At 40.9% G+C, this 20,245-nt stretch overlaps 2 protein-coding genes and 2 long non-coding RNA genes across 6 annotated transcripts in view; 1 reads left to right on the top strand and 3 right to left on the bottom strand.

Annotated features, from left to right (window-relative positions):
• LOC310761370 overlaps positions 1–11,470 on the bottom strand; it is a 40,701-nt gene extending 29,231 nt beyond the window's left edge. Inside the window, exon 1 of the long non-coding RNA XR_014547439.1 lies at positions 10,573–11,470. This is a non-coding gene — a long non-coding RNA (uncharacterized lncRNA). The remainder of the gene's footprint in view (positions 1–10,572) is intronic.
• Positions 1–15,035, top strand: part of EIF5B (eukaryotic translation initiation factor 5B) — a 29,910-nt gene extending 14,875 nt beyond the window's left edge. The window contains exons 9-24 of the mRNA XM_083610467.1: positions 304–390; positions 1,174–1,472; positions 2,364–2,471; positions 2,711–2,821; positions 3,643–3,710; positions 3,942–4,083; positions 5,149–5,280; positions 6,294–6,476; positions 7,044–7,205; positions 7,806–7,937; positions 8,934–9,065; positions 9,178–9,254; positions 9,347–9,511; positions 11,483–11,621; positions 13,010–13,171; positions 14,254–15,035. Coding sequence (XP_083466593.1) covers positions 304–390; positions 1,174–1,472; positions 2,364–2,471; positions 2,711–2,821; positions 3,643–3,710; positions 3,942–4,083; positions 5,149–5,280; positions 6,294–6,476; positions 7,044–7,205; positions 7,806–7,937; positions 8,934–9,065; positions 9,178–9,254; positions 9,347–9,511; positions 11,483–11,621; positions 13,010–13,171; positions 14,254–14,361 — 2,207 coding nt within the window. The 3' untranslated portion in view covers positions 14,362–15,035. The remainder of the gene's footprint in view (positions 1–303; positions 391–1,173; positions 1,473–2,363; positions 2,472–2,710; positions 2,822–3,642; positions 3,711–3,941; positions 4,084–5,148; positions 5,281–6,293; positions 6,477–7,043; positions 7,206–7,805; positions 7,938–8,933; positions 9,066–9,177; positions 9,255–9,346; positions 9,512–11,482; positions 11,622–13,009; positions 13,172–14,253) is intronic.
• LOC310761310 lies at positions 13,331–14,247 on the bottom strand. The gene is made up of 2 exons (XR_014547367.1): positions 13,930–14,247; positions 13,331–13,825 (listed from the first exon to the last, which is right to left on the bottom strand). It is a non-coding gene; the product is annotated as an uncharacterized lncRNA (long non-coding RNA).
• A 1,194-nt stretch (positions 15,036–16,229) lies between the features above and the next one.
• The window catches only part of REV1 (REV1 DNA directed polymerase), a 44,824-nt gene continuing 40,808 nt past the window's right edge, over positions 16,230–20,245 (bottom strand). For all 3 annotated transcript variants that reach the window (XM_083610443.1, XM_083610442.1, XM_083610444.1), the window contains exons 21-23: positions 19,932–20,082; positions 18,041–18,143; positions 16,230–16,665 (exon numbers count right to left, since the gene is read on the bottom strand). In XM_083610443.1, the coding sequence (XP_083466569.1) occupies positions 16,554–16,665; positions 18,041–18,143; positions 19,932–20,082 (366 nt within the window). In that variant the 3' untranslated portion in view covers positions 16,230–16,553. The remainder of the gene's footprint in view (positions 16,666–18,040; positions 18,144–19,931; positions 20,083–20,245) is intronic.

Below are 20,245 nucleotides of genomic sequence, written 5' to 3'. Positions count from 1 at the left end.
GGGTCAGGGGCACCATCTGGGCCATGCCCTCAATATTCCACAGTGACATGCTAACGTCACACGTGCAAGTTGCATGTCATGCATGTGACACATCAACACGTTGTGTGGCGTGTGTGCTGGCCCCCTAAATCATGAGGGGCAAGTTGGCACCCCTGTTGAGGGTACTCAGTGTTTATATTAAGCCAGTGATAGACCATCTGGCTAATTCAAGTTACGGTCCAGCCCCATACCTCCTCTGTAAACATATTGATACATTATCCTAAAATAATAATAAAACCTATTATGAAACCAGTTGCTTTTTAGTTTCAGAAGAAAGGGAGGAAGAGGAGCCTGAAGATACAGGATTAGATGACTGGGAAGCCATGGTCAGCGACGAAGAGAGAGAGAAGGGTAAGTGTCTTTTGGAAAAAGCAATGGACCACCACCTAGGCCTGAGACCTCTGCTTCTTTTTGTTCAAAGCATACCACTTCTCTCACAGAGTTGAAATGAGTGAACAAACATTGCACAATATGTACAGAACCAATATGTACTTCAGCTCGACTAAGTCCTTTAAACTGTTGTGCGATCCGCTTGGTATTGGGTTTTCAGCCACTATCTCTGTAGTGCCCCACACGCTAAAAGCATGAAGTGTGTGGTCCTATCAGTCAGCCAATAAAAATAATTTTGAAACCAATCTTCCTTGTTTGTTTAATCAGCGGTTCTCAATCTGTGGGTCCCCAGATGTTGTTGGGCTACAACTCCCATCATCCCTGAGCTCTGGCCTTGCTAGCTAGAGGTGATGGGAGTTGTAGTTCAACAACATCTGGGGACCCACAGGTTGAGACAGGCTGGTTTAAATGAATTCACTTAGCAGTATGATTGTGGACAAGGAGGACTTGGGGAAAAGTTGGGTCAAAACCTTACCATGTTTCTGTTTCAAACAAGAAATTTATTCAGTATAAATAAATAAATATATAAAGTCAATAATGGGGTAAGCTGCAGCTTCACTTTTTGAAATACATATACCTCCCTTATTGATTTTGCCGGTCAAGGGAAATAGGACTGCAATTCAGTGCAGGTCTGTCTGTGTTTGTATTGTAATATGTGGAACTGCAGTTCTGTACACAGGTAGCTGTATCAGAATAGAACCCAGGTAGAAGTAGCCTTTTAAAATTCGCATCTCCTGTCGTCAGAGAGAAAAACTGTCCGCATTGAAGTCAAGGAGCAAAATGATGTGGACGACGATGGAGATGGAGACGGCGATGACGAAGAAGATGAGAGTGAAGAGTATGAGGATGGAGAAAGTGAAGGAAGTGAAGGTGAAGAAGATGAGAAGACTTCAGATGAAAGGGAATCTGAGCCCCAAGCTGCTGGAAAACAATCTGCAGAGAAAAAGCTAAGTAAAGAACTAAGCTCTGATTCAGAAGATGATTCGGATGATGATCGCACTAAAGAAGAACGTTCCTATGATAAAGCTAAACGGCGAATTGAGGTATTTGGTCACAATCTTTCTCATGTAGTTAATACAATTCATTCTGAACAAAAGATGCTCCCTTTATTGCTCTCGCTCTTGCTCTCACTTACTTCAGTAAGATTGAAGACAATCTTTCTCATGTAGTTAATACAATTCATTCTGAACAAAAGATGCTCCCTTTATTGCTCTCGCTCTTGCTCTCACTTACTTCAGTGTTCCTTTGAAACCTTTTCCATACTTTGCTTCTTTGGTGAGGATACCCAATCTTGCACAAATTGTTAAGGAGAAGGAAGCGTTTACAGCTGAAAGCAAATGTCAAAATTGTGGAACTTTGTAGCTTCTGTTGAGTTTCCAGGGTGCACCTTGGCCCAGATAAATTGCACTCACTTGTTTATCATGTATTTTTTTTGGAATAGGCTTCATTAAGTTGTCCAAGAGACCATGGGACAGGCTACATGTAGCTACTTTGCTTCTATAACATTAGACAGGGTCAAATTACCCAGTTGTGTATATGGCCATATGTGTATATGGAAATAAAACCAGGTGTCCCAGCAAACCAAGGCTGCTGTTAAGAGCTTCTGTTGGGAACTGGCAAAAGCAGATTTCCATGGTTTTTTTCACCGTGATCATGAGGATTCTGAGTTTCAGCCTAGGACTACTGCCTTTTGGTGTAGATGTCCTGTAATCAGGTAAACTGTAAATGTCTGCTTAATGTGCCAACTAGGAATAGTATTTAACTGGAAACAGTGTTCAATGCTTTTTTCTCTGTTTACAATTATATATTTGTGTTAGGGGTAAGGACTCTTCGGCATAATTTTGAACACTCAAAATTGAGTTGCTTTCCTGTTTAACTGTCTTCATTTCTTTTTCCTTTTGACCTTAGTTGACATTGTTTGTTCTTAATTCTAGAAACGTCGTGTTGAAAACAGTAAAAATGTGAATACTGAGATACTACGAGCACCTGTTATTTGTGTACTTGGACATGTAGATACAGGGAAGACTAAAATTCTAGATAAGGTAAGGCGCAGGTGGGTTTCACGAAATAACAAGCTTTCTCTGCTAGTTAGCTAACAAGTTAACTGCCTGCTTCTACTTAAGCCTGAAATTTTGTAGTAACTTGCGACTGCTTAAAATTGCTTGATGCGAAACTGTCACCCGTGCCCTTTCAAAGCATATATTAATCAGCTCATCCAGGTCGTCATTCTTGCTCCCCCCCCCCGCCAGTTATTCTGCTTTTTTTGTTTTGTTTCATGCAGCTCCGCCATACCCATGTACAAGACAGTGAAGCTGGAGGCATCACTCAGCAGATTGGTGCAACTAATGTCCCCCTTGAGGCCATTAATGAACAAGCAAAGATGGTGAAGACTGTAAGTAAGAGCTTTCTCAGAACTCTGCTGATGTGCTTTTAGAAGGAGTCATTGAATTATATTATTTCTAGGGACCTCTCCTCTGCTCCACATCTCTTGTTGGAAGCTGGTGCAGTTTGGGCTTGTGTTTGTCCTTTATTTAGAATGGACCTATTCGACAAATACCTTTATTGGCTGGAAACATCTACATTTGCAACATCAGAACCTTAAAGTTGAGGTTCATGGTTGGCTACTTTGTTGCCCATCATTTTTGTGAGCTGGGGTTGCCTCCTATGTTAGTGGGGGCTTCTCAGATCCATAGCTGTTTAGAAAGGCAGTAGGTTTCAGATATTATCTTGCCTCCTGTGCTCACATACTGTTGCGCCACAAGTCTAGCTAGAAAGCTCAAATGGGGGCAAGCCCTTGTCCTCCTATTCCAGGCATGGTCAAACTTGGCCTTCCAGATGTTTTGGGACTACAACTTCCATCATCCCTTGCTAACAGGACCAGTGGTCAGGGATGATGGGAATTGTAGTCCCAAAACATCTGGAGGGCCAAGTTTGGCCATGCCTATCCTATGCTGTTTCAGTTGCAGCACCTTGCACTGAAAGCTGTTAGCTTCTGCTCTAGAAGAGGAGCTGCATCAAGTTAATGAAAACTTAGTGATGCAAGTTGTTGTTTTTTTAAAAAAAGTACTACGATTATGTAGATTGTGGATGGATTTCTTACATAGATTATGTAAGAAACCATGGCTAAAGTTCAAAATTATTGCTGAGGATATATACATTATCAAAGCTTTGGTTTGCATAAGTTTCAAGGTAGCCAATATTTCGTAATGTTAGTTTGACAGAGAGACGGTCAAGATTCCAGGAATGCTGATCATTGATACTCCAGGACATGAGTCTTTCAGGTAAGTTTGCAATATTTATATCTGGGAGTTTACCATATAATGTTTGAATACATCTATACAAGTAGAAATTAGTTAGATAATGTTCTGTGTGCCTTTCGTTTTCATTTCTAATAGTTTTGCCAAACACTTCTACAGGATAGAATTTGCTTTACAACAGCTACCTATTCCTGGCAATTCTCTCTATCTTTTGCCCTTACTTATTGAGTGTACCTTTCCTCCTCAATGTTGCAGCAATCTCCGAAATCGAGGAAGCTCACTATGTGATATTGCAATTCTTGTAGTTGATATCATGCATGGTTTGGAGCCCCAGACCATTGAATCCATAAACCTGCTGAAGTCTAAAAAATGCCCATTTATTGTGGCACTCAACAAGGTAAGATGACTTTTACAGTCTTACTGATTCTGCCATAAGATCGTAAGAAGAGCCCTGCTAGATCTGTCCAAAGGCCTAGCTAGTCCAACCTCTTACTTTCAACAGTGGCAAACTAGATGCCTCTGGGAAGTCCCCAGGCAGGACATGAATGCAATATACATCTCCTCCTGCTGTTCCCCAGCAGCTGTTGCTCAGGCTGATGTTCAGGCATCGGGCCTAATGGCCATTTCCAAATGCCTTTTTGGTTTTTTTTAATGTGTGTGTCTTTTACTATTTAAAAATATTTATGCCAATTGAGTGCTAAAAGTTTGTTCTATCAAGGGACTCTCCTTCAGGAGCAAATCCTTTTAAGTCTGCTTGCTTTGCAAGTTTTTCCTTGAATTTTAGAAAGGGAAGAGCTTTCATCCTCACTTCACTCCTGTTGTGAAGCTTGCCACTTGAAAATACTGTATTGAAAATAATGTTTTTTGGGGGCAGAGGTCTCCCACCCTTCAAATCTTGCAGCTAGGATGCATAAGAACCTAGAGCTTATTGTGTAATGTTTTATTGCGTTTTTATGTATGTCAGAAGTCACTCAGTGGCTGGGGTAACCCAGTCAGATGGGCAGGATATAAATAATAAAATTATTATGTAATTCTTTCCAGGCATGAGAGTTTCATTGAAATTACCCATCTTGAATAGCATTTCCATGACTTCCAATGGATGGATCTGATTCACATTGACATTTCTTTGCTTGGAAAGAGCAGCTTTCTTCATTTAAAAAAGGGGGGAACCCTGTATGTGCAAGGAAGCTGTGCATTTAGGGGCAGATGGCTCTCTAGGGTGATATGACTCCTCTAGATACTTCATAAATGTTTATTTTGTCTCTTATTTTTATTTGTAAGTCACCTTGAGTCCCTGGCAGGGAAAAAAGCGAGGTATAAATAATAATGACATTTGCTTGTAGATTCCCTACAGTTGCTGTTGACTTGCATGGCTCCTCCTGAGTAGCATAACAATCAATCAATCAATCAATCAATCACAGAGATGTTTTTGATTCTGTCTGGTTCTGATCTGATTTTCAAGATCGATAGGTTATATGACTGGAAAAAAAGTCCCGACACAGATGTAGCTACCACTTTGAAGAAGCAGAAAAAAACCACAAAGGACGAATTTGAGGAACGTGCAAAAGCTGTCATAGTGGAGTTTGCACAGCAGGTCAGCTGAATTACTATCATTGCTTCCGTTAGTTTTTAAAATGTATTTTGGTAGTGGGGAGACATGCAAAGGCTCCCATCTTTTTGCTGCTGCCTTATTAGCCAACCAAAAATGTATTGACTCTCCCAAGACCATCTGTTGTGCCTCACAAATGTGGCATGAGGTTAGCAGAATATCATCTTCTCTTTTTTCCAGCTCTATGCTTGGAGCTGGAGAGAAGGATTCTCCTCCAAGCTTCTTTCTAGAAATGAGAGACTGAAGCATGTACTTTTACACTGGCACCTGCTGGAGGGTACCTATTGGGTGCAGAGGCAAGTCCACGTTTCTCCCTCTGTCTCCAGGAGGAGAAGGTGGTCTTTTGCGTTCTCTTCTTCTGCACCTGAGGGGGGGCACTTGGAGGAACTGTCCAGAGCGGAGGCAAGCTGATATGCTTCCATCTCCCCACTCCTGCCCAGAGATAAAGGATTGTTATGGCTCTCCGTTTAAGCGTGGCAAGCACAGAGCCCAAACAAATCTTAGACTTTGGAGCTAGGGAGGGAGCAGGGCAAATCACACATCCCATATCGCTCCTGAGTTTGGAGGAAAGATTGGATTCCTCTCACTTGTCAAGGACTGTCTTTCCTCTCTCAAATTGGCAGCATCTGGTGGGGGGGGTGTGAGGTTGTTTCACCCTGATTATATGTGGTTGGAGAAAAATATTGGTCAGTAAGGAAGGGTTTCAGAGAGAAGATGAATTTTGAGAGGGGATTTGAAGAAAGAGAGGTAGCTGCATCATGTCATATGTGTTCTGGAAGCGGGTTCAGGGTATTTTTATATAGATGCTACCTGGTGTTTATACTCTTTCTCATACAGTATAGTATTTATTTAAAAATTTCTAATAGAAGTTTGATATTTGGTCTAATAGTGTTCATTGTTTTCCTGCCCTTTTATTTGTACCAGATTCCTATCACACCTTTCTATACTAACTTCTTTGCCTCTTGCTCCTTCCCCTAATGCTGTGCTTGTGGTTTTAGGGCCTGAATGCTGCCTTGTACTATGAAAATAAAGATCCCCGCACATTTGTCTCTCTGGTTCCTACCTCTGCTCACACTGGGGATGGCATGGGAAGTCTAATAGCTCTTCTTGTTGAACTGACGCAAAACATGTTAAACAAGAGACTGGCACACTGTGAAGAGCTGAGAGCCCAAGTTATGGAGGTAATTTGATATGCATCTTTTGATCTGGATTGAAAGGAAACATTCTTTTTGTTGCATGTGGATAACCTGCAGCCCATGGGCAATAGATGAAAACCTCAGAGCCCTTTCATGCATCTGGCACAGGTGCCCATGTTGCACCCCTGCCACCAAATTTACATTTGGTCTCCTCCCTGCCTGAGCAGGCAAAAAAGAGAGCTTTATGAGGGTATGAGTGTACACCTTGCAAAAGCCTTTCCTGCCAGGAGGGGGAAGGAAACAAGACAGCAGGGAGAGAAGAGCGCTTCTGTGGGGTTGGAGAAGCAAAGCAGACAGAGTTGATGTAAATTGGGAGTCTGAGATCTGGGGCAGCGGGGTGGGGGGTCGACGGAGATTTTTTTTTTTCCTAGGAGAAAAGTTGTTTGACTCACTGTCATCTAAAGCGAGGAGATGAAAGGCAGGTTACTGAGAAAATCAACTAAGGAGGAAAATTCAAAAGATAATTTTTGGGAGCATGATGTATGTGCCTGTTCAAGGCTGTCTGCTTGTGGTCTTTGGAGAGAAATGATTTGACTGTCTTCTGTCTCTTAGGTCAAAGCACTTCCTGGTATGGGTACCACAATAGATGTCATTTTGATTAATGGCCGCTTGAGAGAAGGCGATACCATTATAGTTCCTGGAGTAGAAGGTCCCATCGTAACGCAGATAAGAGGCCTTCTGTTACCTCCACCTATGAAAGAACTTCGAGTGAAGGTAGGCAAGCAGCGTGTGGAAACACATCCTCAAATTAACTACTGATGCCTAACGCTATTCAGCAGAAATGCTTGGCAGTCCATGCTCTCCCTCACCTTTCTGGAAAATAATACAAAATAACACTATTATTTCTTCACAGAAATTGCCCTTTGCAGGATCAGGATCATTGAAGGGAGGTGGAGCTTTTGTGTCCAATCGCCTCCTGTTGTTTTATCTATTTTTAGTCATGTGGTTTGCCAGTGTACTGCTGTTAGCAAAAATAACACCCTTAAATTCTGAGGTTAGAATAAGGCATGCAAATTGAGAGTATATACACAACTGTTGTAATGTTGTAGGCCTTTTGAGCTTGTGATATATTTATATGAATATAAAATATGTAATGTAATACAAAACCATTCTCATAGCTATACAATCCATATATTTTTGCTTTAATGGTCATATCTAATTGCAGCATTGTAATATTTTTTCTGCCAAGGCCACAACTTACTTTTTTCGGGCCTTGAGCTTTCTCGAAGGTATGATCCACAAATCTGAAGCTGGAAATAATATCTGAGATATAAGCTATACAGAGTTACATTGTACATCTTTATCTCTCCTTAGAATCAGTATGAAAAACACAAAGAAGTTGCTGCTGCTCAAGGAGTGAAGATTCTTGGAAAGGATTTGGAGAAAACATTGGCTGGTTTACCCCTACTTGTAGCTTACAAAGAAGATGAAATTCCGGTTCTTAAGGTTAGGCATACATGATCTCTCTCAGAATGAAAATAGCTAGGAAATCTCAGTGTGAATGACTCTCATTAGGCTGTATGAGGACTATGCTTTTTGGAGCTTCATCAGAATAACAACTTTTTCAAGGAGAGAAGTCAGACTTTTATTTCCAGGTAGAAGAAAGCATACCTCTTTGATTCAAAGAGTAAAAGTAAAATAAACCAGTAATAGGGAAAATACGGACAGAAACATTGTTGAGCCAGCTTTAGTTTATGAACATGCAGGCAGGGTCATGCTTTATGAGAAGTAATGATTGTTCTTAATAGACGGAATACCTGTGTTTTGAAAAGTAGATTGCTGTAAGGTACATGCTGCTCCATCTTCTGGGTAAGCTATTAACTATTCAGGTTCTACGTAGAATTAAAAAACTTGCATACCTCAGATGCGATTCTGCATCCTTTAGAATTGTGCAAGAATTAAACTGGAATCCGTGCTGAACTTTTAGGTATTGCAGCATGCTCTTGCAGGCCGTGAACATGCTGCGTGTTTAAAATTATCTGCTTTCAAACTCACCAAAGCTACTTGAATTCATTTATTGTACTTCTGGAGTTTCCCCAATTGCTTCTGACCATCTGTTCTTTCCTGGGACACAGTGATAACTACTAAGTGTGCGCAGTGAACTGTCTGCTCCAGGGATTGAGAGGGATGACTTGGAGTTTGATTTGTGGCATTTCTGTCTAAACCTTTTTTGCAGTGATGTGGTAGGCTTAGCTGTTAAGGGTTTGCTTCATATACTGCCACTTCAAGGCATGAGGAAAGCTTTAACTTCCAATGCTGTGATCCATAGATCTGAAGCTATAAATCATGTTTGAGATATAAGCTATACATAGTTATATTGTACATTGTGCCGCATAGGGCTGATGAAGATATTGGGATTCTACTTGTACTGTCCAGATGATCTGTGAAACTTGACAAGCTAAGTGAGATCTCTTAAGATGTGCTATTTTTTTACATTAAAAGGATGAATTAATACACGAATTGAAACAAACGCTGAATGCCATAAAGTTAGAAGAGAAAGGTGTTTATGTGCAGGCATCTACTCTGGGTTCTTTGGAAGCCTTACTTGAATTTCTGAAAACATCAGAAGTGCCAGTAAGTATCCAATTTTCTACTTTACGGTCTTAAATTGCTGTGCTCTGAATTGAAGCATATTATGGAATTGAAAACAGAGATTAATCGGACTTTTCCTCCCATTTCCTGACAGTATGCTGGAATTAATATAGGCCCTGTCCATAGAAAGGATGTTATGAAGGCATCGGTTATGTTGGAACATGATCCTCAGTATGTAGCTTTTTAAAATATACATTACTGTTACTATTTGTATAATCAAATTCCTGTCCTCTTCCTCATCAACCTTGTATTTTGTCTCCTAGGTATGCAGTTATCTTGGCATTTGATGTGAGGATTGAACGAGATGCTCAGGAAATGGCTGATAGTTTAGGAGTTAGAATCTTTAGTGCAGAAATTATTTATCACTTATTTGATGCTTTCACAAAGTATAGACAAGACTATAAAAAACAGAAGCAGGAAGAATTCAAGTAAGTAGCATTCTTGTGTTTATTTTTTGCTCTGTTGCAAGATGTACATGAAGATTATGAGAAGGGCTTGTTAGTATCTGAAACTGAAGAATTTTTAAAGTCATTTTCTGAGCTACTTTTTTTAAAGCTAGGGACCAACTGTATATAGGACAGGATTCAAAGAACTATGCATGGAGTTTCTGTACACCTACTAGTGCTTAGAAGGGAGCAGTTTGGCATGTTGTAAGGAACTGCAGCTGCCAAAAAAGTGAGGAAAACCCCCAGGGAGTTCTATCAATGATAGAAGTACTTGAATATATACATTAAGTTATTAAGATCTCTAATGCAAGAAAAATAAAAATACTGAACCGTAAGAAAGAAATAGCATTTTACCCTGGGTGTTTTGGTATACAATTTGAGTAAATAAATACCGAACTTTTCCGTGTATAAGACGAGCTTTTTTTTACTGTAAAATAATGTTCAAAAATGGGGGGCGTCTTATACACGGATAGTGCGTGGGGGGGCGACAGGTGATTGGTAGCAGCCACGATCAGGAGCTTGTCAGCTGTGATTTTGTGGGTGATTGGTGGTTGCGTAAAGTGCTGCTTTGGATTGGCTGGTGCTGCGGAAATTTGGTGGGTGATTGGTTGCTGCGGCAAGTGTTGCTCTGGATTTGCTGCTGCTTCGGCGATTGAGCGTGTATTTCCCATCTGCTGTTTGTGATGGTGCAGAGGCATGAGTTCGGCAACGCAAGTGATTGTCAGCTTTTGTAATTTGGGTTAGTGGTTTTCGGCATTCCCCCCCCCCCCCCGAGAAAAGCTCAACAACTCTGGGCCATCTCCCCCCATTTTCTTAAATTTGAGTCCCCCAAAATAGGGGCATCTTATTCACTGGAGTTGTGTCAGAATTTTTTTGCTGGCTCACTCAGCTGTGTGAGGGACAAGTGATCTTGTTACAGCTAGTTGCTGTGTGTTGTAACTTAGGCTACTAACTCCAGCTCCAGGTGCTCACATACTCCTAAAACTATTATTGTTCACTCACCTACTGCAATCCAGGTCTTGTTGATCATTAAAAAAAGATACCTGCTCATGACTAGCTATACTATGACAAAGATGCACATCCCACTGAAAACAATAGAGTACCAATACAGTGGTTCCTCTGGTTACGAACTTAGTTGATTCTAGAGGTACGTTCTTAACCTGAAACCATTCTTAACCTGAGGTACCACTTTAGCTAATGGGGCCTCTTGATGCCACTGGTGTGCGATTTCTGTTCTCATCCTGAGGTAAAGTTCTTAACCTGAGGTACTACTTCGGGGTTAGCGGAGTCTGTAACCCAAAGTGTTTGTAACCTGAGGTTTTTGTAACCCAAGGTACCACTGTACGCATTACTGAGATGTGCATTGGTTGTGCAATTGGATCCACTTCCCAGTCCAGCAAAAAGTATACACATAGACTCCTGCTGGATAGCTCAGTTGGTCAGAGCATGGTGCTGATAACTCCAAGGTTGCAGGTTTGATCCCCTTATGGGACGGCTGCATATTCCTGCATGGCAGGGGGTTGGACTAGATGACCCTCAGGAACTCTTTTAACTCCATGAGTCTGATTTATGTATGGAGCTTTTTCATAATCAAAATAAACTTTGAAGCAAGGGCTGATTTGTAGAATGACTAACCATAGTGGGTGGCTGTGTGCAATCATTTGGCACACAGAAGGTGGTAAAATTATCCTCCTTAGCACTTTGTAAAAGATTACAGGTAACCCATACAGTTGAACAACTTAAGATGCCTGGTTGTTTAGTACCCTGCCAAGTGTTAAGGAGGATTCTTGCATATACCAGGTGCAGATATAATGCGTAGAATGGATGCCTTATGGGCTAATAAGAGCAGCTTACCACGTTTTTACATGTACATCATGGCTACTACTTTAAAAAGTTATCTGTATCCATGTTTTACTTGTCTTTACCAAAACCTGTTGTTTTTTCCCCCTATAGGCATATAGCAGTATTTCCTTGTAAGATGAAAATACTTCCTCAGTTTATTTTTAATTCTCGAGATCCTATAGTGATGGGAGTCATTGTGGAAGCGGGTCAGGTAAAACAAGGAACGCCCATGTGTGTACCTAGCAAAAATGTGAGTATTCTGTTTTCTTAAACTGAGTCTTAACAGATGGCAGCTGTGTACTGGCCAGAGTCAGGATATTTGCTCTCTTTACTCTGCCTCTCTTAATATTAGTATAGTCTTAACTTACCATATGGAATAACTGTAAAGCAGGAATGGGTGATCTGTGTCCCTCCAAATGTTATTACACTAACAACACCCATCAGCCCCAGCCAGCATGATCAGCATATTTCCCATTTCTGCCAGGAGCAAGTGTTGTGCATAGTAACCTTCCAGCGTTAGCAGTAGAGAAAACGAACAGCAAGTAGTGCAGTGAATGTAGGCTAGACTAAAGTGTAAGTTTGCGCTGCGTAACAAATGTTTCCTTCATGCTTACATGTCCCTAGATCTAACTTAGCCCTGCAGTTGTGAATCTTAAATTTGACAAGACCTAAATATTTTCTGAAATAATTAAATGCATGAGTAATGGAGCCAATTCAAATACCGACTTAACAACTTGCCTAATCTAAAACTGACCACCTATTGACTAAAATGTTTTCAACCCAGACCGCTTTGCCAGTGGTGGTGGGTGTTTCACTATGTCTGAGGTCCACAGATTACCCAACTCTGTTTTAAATCATAATCAGTATTACATCATAAAACAGCATTTTTTAGGCACAATAGAGAGAAAACTTGTATGTGGCAGTTTAGAATTGTATCTCTTAAATACAGTCATAGCTGCAGTAGCCTTAAACAACTTAGGAGCTGTGTTCTTGAACTTGCATTGTGGTATAAATGTAGAGATTATAGGGTAGTTTTCACTTGACAAGCTCAGTCAGCAAAAGCCCCAAACATGGAATTCTACTTGTGTAAAAGGGGCTTTTTGCCCCTCTCCTCCCCCTGCGCCCTCCAAAATTGGCTCAAAGCAGACAGGTATGTTCCAACTGGCAAGCAAAAATGCTTGCACATATAGAACATTCATCATATGCCATGTTGAATTCCATCCATGTACTCCTAGAAACAAGGCCTGGTAGGTGTAGCAGGCCACAAGGTGACTCAAGCCTGGGAGGAGACCCCCTTGCCAGCAGCAATCCTCAGGAAAGTGATTAATACTGGTGTGAGTAGGAACCTTTGTACAGGAGTCTCCATTATGGTCTTGGTAATATTGCTATGGCTCCCTTAGTTCTGGAGGGTAATGTAAGAATCCATATTGTAATCTTCTATTGTAGAATCTCATTCATATTATGCTAGTAGATGAGCCAATAGAAGATTGGCATATTGATTTGTTATGATTGTATATAGATTTCTAGCAGCAGCCAAGTTTATTTACTGTGTCTACTCTAATCCTCCAAGCTGTGTGTTTCTATAAATTAGTTGGGTTGCTAATAAGAGCTCTAAAATGTCCTGTGTTTCTGTTGCAGTTCATTGATATTGGAATAGTTACAAGTATTGAAATAAATCACAAACAAGTGGATGTTGCAAAAAAAGGTCAAGAAGTCTGCGTGAAAATAGAACCTATTCCCGGTGAAGCACCTAAAATGTTTGGGCGCCACTTTGAAGCAACAGATATACTTGTCAGCAAGGTAGGTGCTTACGTTGTGGGTGGGATGGGCTCGCATTCTTCGAAAGACTCAGTCACATGTTGTGGACATCAAGGAGCAACCCTGTGTGTGTGTTTAGCAGCTTCTGGTGGTGCACCAGCTGCTCCCTTTCCTGAAAAGGAATGAGCTAGCCATGGTAAATCATGCTTCAGTGCACTCTTTTATTGTGCTCTTAACAATTGGCTTTTTCTTTTGAAGTAGAGTGTTGTCCTTGTAAGCGTGTTTAGTTGCATAAGCTTAGTTTCATGGACATGCGGAATGAGCACACAAGTTTGTACCAGTGACATGCACCCCAAAGTGCTTATTTATGGCATTCTCAGTATGGCTAAACAGATTAGAGAATCAAGCCAACATTCAATCCACCTGCAGTTTTACACTGATGAAATTGTTATAGAAGTTTAGAGGTAGGTAACGCGAGTTGCAGTGCAGCATTAGCTAGAGGGCTAGAGCTTCCATAACCTTTACATCCTTCCATCAGAAGAGTTGTGGTGATCTTAGGATACCTTCTTCTTTGCCTGTGGCAAAGCTGTCCTGGGACAGATTCATTCTGTATCCTCTGTTGTTTTAGAGGCACTGCATATCAAAGTGTCTTTGGTGTTTTGAGTTTGCTGCTTGTCAGCCTCTTGTTATGTAATTCTGAATATTATGAATTTCAAATTGTTAGCTGTCTTGTTATCCCGTTTTAGGATAAACAAATCTTTTCATGATGAGATTTGTATTATTAAATATTGATGGTAAACCATTGATTGTATTTAGCATATATGCTACTGTAGATATGCAGCACAGTTGATTCTTGCTTGTATGTTCTGTCCAGAAGGATGTATTTGCACAAAACATCTCATTTATGTGCTACCAGGACTTACCTGACCTTAAGTAGCTCACATATGATCCATCTGAAGGATCAGGCATGTCTTTGAGTACTAAAAGTGGTTTGCGCAAATCTGCTAGTTAGCAATGTTAATTTGCACTTGACATGCCAGAGGGAGAAACATGCATGAAAACCTTTCTTGAAGCTGCTTATTCATTTGCGTTATCACAATGTGTATTTTGTGTTCTATCTGCAGATTAGTCGTCAGTCCATTGATGCCCTGAAAAACTGGTTCAGAGATGAAATGCAAAAGTCTGACTGGCAGCTTATTGTGGAGCTAAAGAAAGTATTTGAAATCATATGAAGTTCTTTTAAGCAATGGGCAAGCTAGCATAAACCCACAATTCCTATTACAAAAATCACCAACAGCAGATTATAATGAATGTGCTGTTGATTAACATCTGGGGGAAAAATAGGTGGATAAAATGTTTTCCATGAGAAACCAAGTAACTTTCACTGGTTTGACAGTGGTCAATTTACATGTCCCTGTGGCTCCAATGTGCCTGTGCCCCCACTGTCCTCCCCTTTATACTGGCTACTGTTTTAAAGTTTGCCCTTCCCAGATCTCTCATCTGAAATAAAAAAATAATAATTTTTTATGACAGAACTCAACTTTCACTTTTATACTTGGTAAGATCAGTGCTGCAGTATTTGATTGACCAAATTCCTGCAGAGGTTGTGATTCTTGGACTTTTTTTGATGTAAGAATTGTTTATTTATGCATACCTCTTTTTGCCCCTTGATTTTTCAACATTCTTTCTGCTTTGTGCCTATAGGAATTTTTTAAGGTAGAAAAATTAGATAATTGGGTATCTGTGTTTGCTTTGTGTGAAACAATGATGTAAAAGCATAGTTGGCTGCCTTTGCTTGCACAGTTTGTCAAACTGTAATAATGTTGACCTGCAAAATAAAGGAAAATGGACATTATCCTGTTAAATTACCTTCTAATAAAGGCAGCACAGCATGCAACATGTATAACTGTCAAGTTAAATTGTTACCAGTGGCTGATCCTAATAATTCGTTCAGCTGCAACTTAATTGGTACTATATATGACTGCTGCAGTCTTGTCTTAACTGAACAGTTCTTGTAGAGCTGTTTGCAGTATCTGGTAAAGGGACTAGTAGATTAACATTGCAATCCAGTATGTATAGCCACAGAATTCAGGGGGACTTATTATTGGGTAAGTGTGTATATAACAACAGTCTAAATCACCTTTAGGATGGTACAAGCTAGGATCCTATGTAGTGTGAGCAGCACTGCTCAAGTTACATACTACACGGAAGGCAGATCTTAACGGGATCCTACATGCAACTAAGGAACAATTGGGAGCTTAAGCTATGACAGTATCCCAGCCTGCACTATGCTGAGAACTTTCAAGCTAAACATACCCACAAACCCCTAACTCTTCTTGGTTATCTAGTTGTAAACATTCAACCATGTGTGTCCCCTCACCCTTCTAACTGCCGGGATGCAGTCACTCATGGGTGAGTGGAAGGGAAGGTAGAATTTCCCACTTCGGTCCCTTCTTCCCAGTTCCTCACTGGCCCCCAATATCTACTAGTCAGATAGGACAATGAAGTAGGTGCAGGTAAGCCAACAGCATCCTTTTCACAACAACACAGCCAGTAAGTCTGGGATAACGGGAGGGCACCAGAGTGGATACAACTGAGCTATGTTAAAGAACACTGTGCCATATCTCACTGCGTATCTTTAGCCTCTTTCACATGCAGCCTTCAAAAATTTCACTGGGCTTTTAATAGCAGAATCACAAAATAAAAGGAAATAAGCTGTGATCATTAGGATGTTGAAATTTGCTGAAATTTATCCTATACTTACATGAAACTGGAAGAGAGCACTGCCTTTAGTCAACACAGTAGAAGCAACACCTAGAAACTCCTTGTCTGCTCCTAAAGTCACTATGCAAACAAGCATACTTTGGAAAAAGGTTATGAGGATGAAATAGTCTTTTTAAAAAAACTGTATTTCTGTCATACCACCACTTTAAACAGGTATGTTTGCCACTGTATGGTGTCTGTAAGCTTGAATGGATAGAAGTGGAATATATAAATGTTTAAACATTTATGCTATTTTATCGCATTATTGAGTTAACAGTTGCTTGAATAACTTCTCAGAGAGTTACCTCTAATAGAACTGGAGCACTAAGACAATAGAATCTGTACAAATTACATACAGTTCTTTATTAAACAACTGTAAACACTTCACTGTAAAAATCCATAAAACTTTTATAAACCAACATTTTGTAAATAGAGTCTATACTACAATAAAAGAATTTGAACACAGTTATTTACATGCAATACTGACAAATTTTGGCACTTTCTTGAAAGGAAATGTACAAAACACTTTCTTCTTTAAAAAAAAGTCAACTTATAAAAACTTAGCTTTACTATCATGCACTTTGCAAATACCTCACAAGCACTTATGGCACAGCTACCAGAGGGCTCCAGGCTCTCACCACATCCTTCCTATAAAATCAGTTCAGATAACTTTCAATGTGCTTCCATAAGTTTGTTGCAAAACCACTTGAACGTTGTCAAGAATGAAGTCAAACGCCATGTTCCAAACCGATTCCACGGACTGCTGCATTAACCTGTAGGGGGGAAAACATGTCTACTCTTAGAAACAGATCCTTACCACCACACATTTTCATAGCTTTGCAACTGAATACCATTGATACAACCATAAATACAATCCAGCAATCCTATGGTCTCTTGGAGGATGATTCATGGGCAAAGCAAGCACTTGCTCTCCCTTCCCAGAGAGTCAAGACAAAGCACTCTGCCTTCAGAGGATGATCCAATGCCAGATTGCCACCTCACTACTTTGGAAAGGGATGTGCCAGGAGAAAGCTTGAATCCAAAGGACCCAATGTCTTCCCAGTCCCAACACAGGTACCCAAAAAAGCCTCCCAGAGAGTGAACTATACTAGCCTTGGAGTTGGTTTCTGTCCTATTGTCCCCAAAGGGAGGGGGATACTGTAGTATAAATTTTAAAAAACAGAAGGAACACAAAGGGACCCACTTCCTATTTGGTAGGGCTTTGCATGAGGGGTTCAACTTCTTTCACTGCCTATGTTTTTTTTAAAAAATGGTTGGCAACAGTGGAAGCTGGTTCATTAGGGCTACTGGAGAATGGCCTAGCCAACCTGTCTGCCCTCAGCCACCCCTCCACCTGCTTGCCTTCTTTCTTACTAATCCATAGGGCAGCACTGCCTATCGGCTTCCTCCTCAGTCTCAGTGTTGCCCATGCAGGGCAAGAGCTATGGGGACAAACATTACCTGGCTCCACCTGTCATTGGCTATAGTTCTGCCTGTCAATGATTCTAGATCCACCTACTGTTGGGGTCCCTACCTTCCCAGTCCCAATGGGAATCAGCCACCATGGGTTGGCAGATGGAAATCTCTCTTGCTGCAGAAAGCAGCACTAAATGGCAAGCCTATACAAGAATGTATGAGTGCACTTCCTTTGCCACTGCAGTGCAGCAGTGCCCCAACTCAGCTGCTGCCAACTGGGAACCCTCTGAACCTCCCTTTGCTACAGAAGAGGAAGGTGCTTGGGTGTCCATGGCTGCTTTCAAAATGCTGGGGAGGAGGGGAGAAGAACTAGTTTCAATGGCATTTTTAGTGAGTGTCAGAAGTATTTGTCTGTTTACAACTCAAACTTAAGGCAAAAAGTTCACAAAGGACATGGCATTGCTGATGTTCTGATGAACATATCTACCATGGCAGCTTGACACTGGAAAACTCAATAGCCACAAACAAATGCTACAATGAGAACAAATGCCCAAATTCCTTGCAACAAAAAAGCCAATAAGCAAATGGAAAGACCTTTAGTTGGGAAAAGGAACAAAATGAAGAGAATGAGAATTAACACTTCTTTTATCTGTCAAGCTTTCATAATTGCTTTTTCAGATGAATAAAGTTATATAACAAAATGTGAATTGGTAAGACCCAAAATTAAGCTACCTTTTCATATATTTGATGACCAGATCCAACTTTTCTAAATCCTTTTCTTCTATCAAATCAGTACAGTACTTCACAACTTGTAGGATGTCTTCCTCCATGGGATCTGTGAAATGAAATGGACAAAAATTTAATGCATTTTTACCCTGCTTGTGGTACTGTGGCTCACAATAATAAGAGACACACAGGTCCTGCCACTAGCCTTACGTACTGCAAAAGACCCACAAAGTAAGGGAAGTGGAGGTAAAAAGTAAGAAAAGGGAGGTCAATTTTCCAGCTAGGACAAAGTGAGCTATTTGAGGGATGCCATCCAGTTCAGGCCAGGATGATCTTCCCCTCCCTGGAGCTCATCTGAATAACAACTGGTAGTTCCTTTTCCTTTAGTCAATGCATGGGGTCTAGCGTGTTCACATAGGGCTATTAAATACAATCCTAACCCCACTTACCTAGGAGTAAGCACCGATGAATTCAACAGGACTTGCCTCTGAGTAGATGTGGTCAGGAATAAATGTGCTTTCAATCAGGAAGGGTAGTGTGACGCACACATTTATAATCTACTATTATTTGGAGGCTGCTGCTGGGGCAACTAAAGCCCTCCTTGTATGAAGATTCCCTAGCCAAGTAAAGTTCTGTCTCTACCTTTCCCTTCTTGGAGAAGGTTGTTCAGTAAAACCTCCTTCAATCCTCAGGCAAACTCATCTTTAGATCATGAACTGTCTGGTTTTTGGCGTGAACACGGCATTAAGACTGCACCTGTACTCCTGACAAACTATCTTTATCCACAGATCAATATGGAAATTTTTACCTATTATTAATCTTGAGCTGTTGATGACTGTAGGATTTATCAGACACTTGCGGAGCCACTGCTTCCTACAAATAGTAACCATCTCAAGTCTGTAATATCTGATCATTATGCAATTTGAAACCAATGTTTTAGGAGATACCATGGCCCAAATGATGCTTTCAGAAATGTGAATGCCCTTGGAACACTACAGAAGAGTTATGTGAGAGCCCATCTTTTGCCAAGCAACAAAGAGAATAAGGCTGCACATGCTTATTACTGCTAAAGTATTACTTACTTTTCCCCAGTAAGATGATGGAAATAAAATTATACAGTGGTACCTTGGTTTTCGAACGTAATCCGTTCCAGAAGACCGTTTGAGTTCTGAAATGTTCGAAAACCGAAAACTCAATACGGAAAACAATAAGGAAGCCGCGTGGCATGTTCGACTTCCAAGGCGTGCGTGTTCAAAAACCGAAGCATTTACTTCCAGGTTTACAGTGTTCAAAAACTGAAATGTTTGTCAATGGAGACATTCAAAAACCGAGGTATCACTGTATTTGAAAGGAAAGAAATAGGGGTCCCTAATATGCAGTGATGGGACGCGGGTGGCGCTGTGGGTAAAAGCCTCAGCATCTAGGGCTTGCCGATCGAAAGGTCGGCGGTTCGAATCCCCGCAGCGGGGTGCGCTCCCGTTGCTCGGTCCCAGCGCCTGCCAACCTAGCAGTCCGAAAGCACCCCCGGGTGCAAGTAGATAAATAGGGACCGCTTACTGGCGGGAAGGTAAACGGCGTTTCCGTGTGCTGCGCTGGCTCGCCAGATGCAGCTTTGTCACGCTGGCCACGTGACCCGGAAGTGTCTTCGGACAGCGCTGGCCCCCGGCCTCTTAAGTGAGATGGGCGCACAACCCTAGAGTCTGTCAAGACTGGCCCATACGGGCAGGGGTACCTTTACCTTTACCTTTAATATGCAGTGATGTCTGTCAAATGGCAATTAGTGGTATCCAGTAGAGAGACAAAGCCTTCCAGTTCAGACTTTCAAATGATAATTCTATTTCTTTCATTGGAAATATTTCCATAAAAACACAATTCAATGAAATAACTACAAGCTTACCTGCTATGGTTGTAATCCATTCTTTGAGTAAGGCTTTTACATCATTGAATTCAACAGCTCCAGCTAGATTAGGGGCCTTAGTAGTGCCATACAATAGTGGCTGTGAAACGGATGGGGTGGAAGTATTTGCTGTGGTTTGTGCCAATTCCACCTGTTTATGAACAAAATACACAATGTGATTTTTTTTCTTCTGTATCTTCCCAACTCCAAACCTTAAAAACGCAGCTCAAGCACTAAAAACTTCATGACAAGACAAGCAAACAATAAAACATTAGCTTAAAAATATTTGAATGCTGTATTTATTTGTGATAAAG

Source organism: Podarcis filfolensis, assembly GCF_964270895.1.
Source record: "Podarcis filfolensis genome assembly, chromosome: 4".
Lineage (NCBI taxonomy): Eukaryota > Metazoa > Chordata > Lepidosauria > Squamata > Lacertidae > Podarcis > Podarcis filfolensis.
This window is presented reverse-complemented; position numbering and strand designations above follow the sequence as displayed.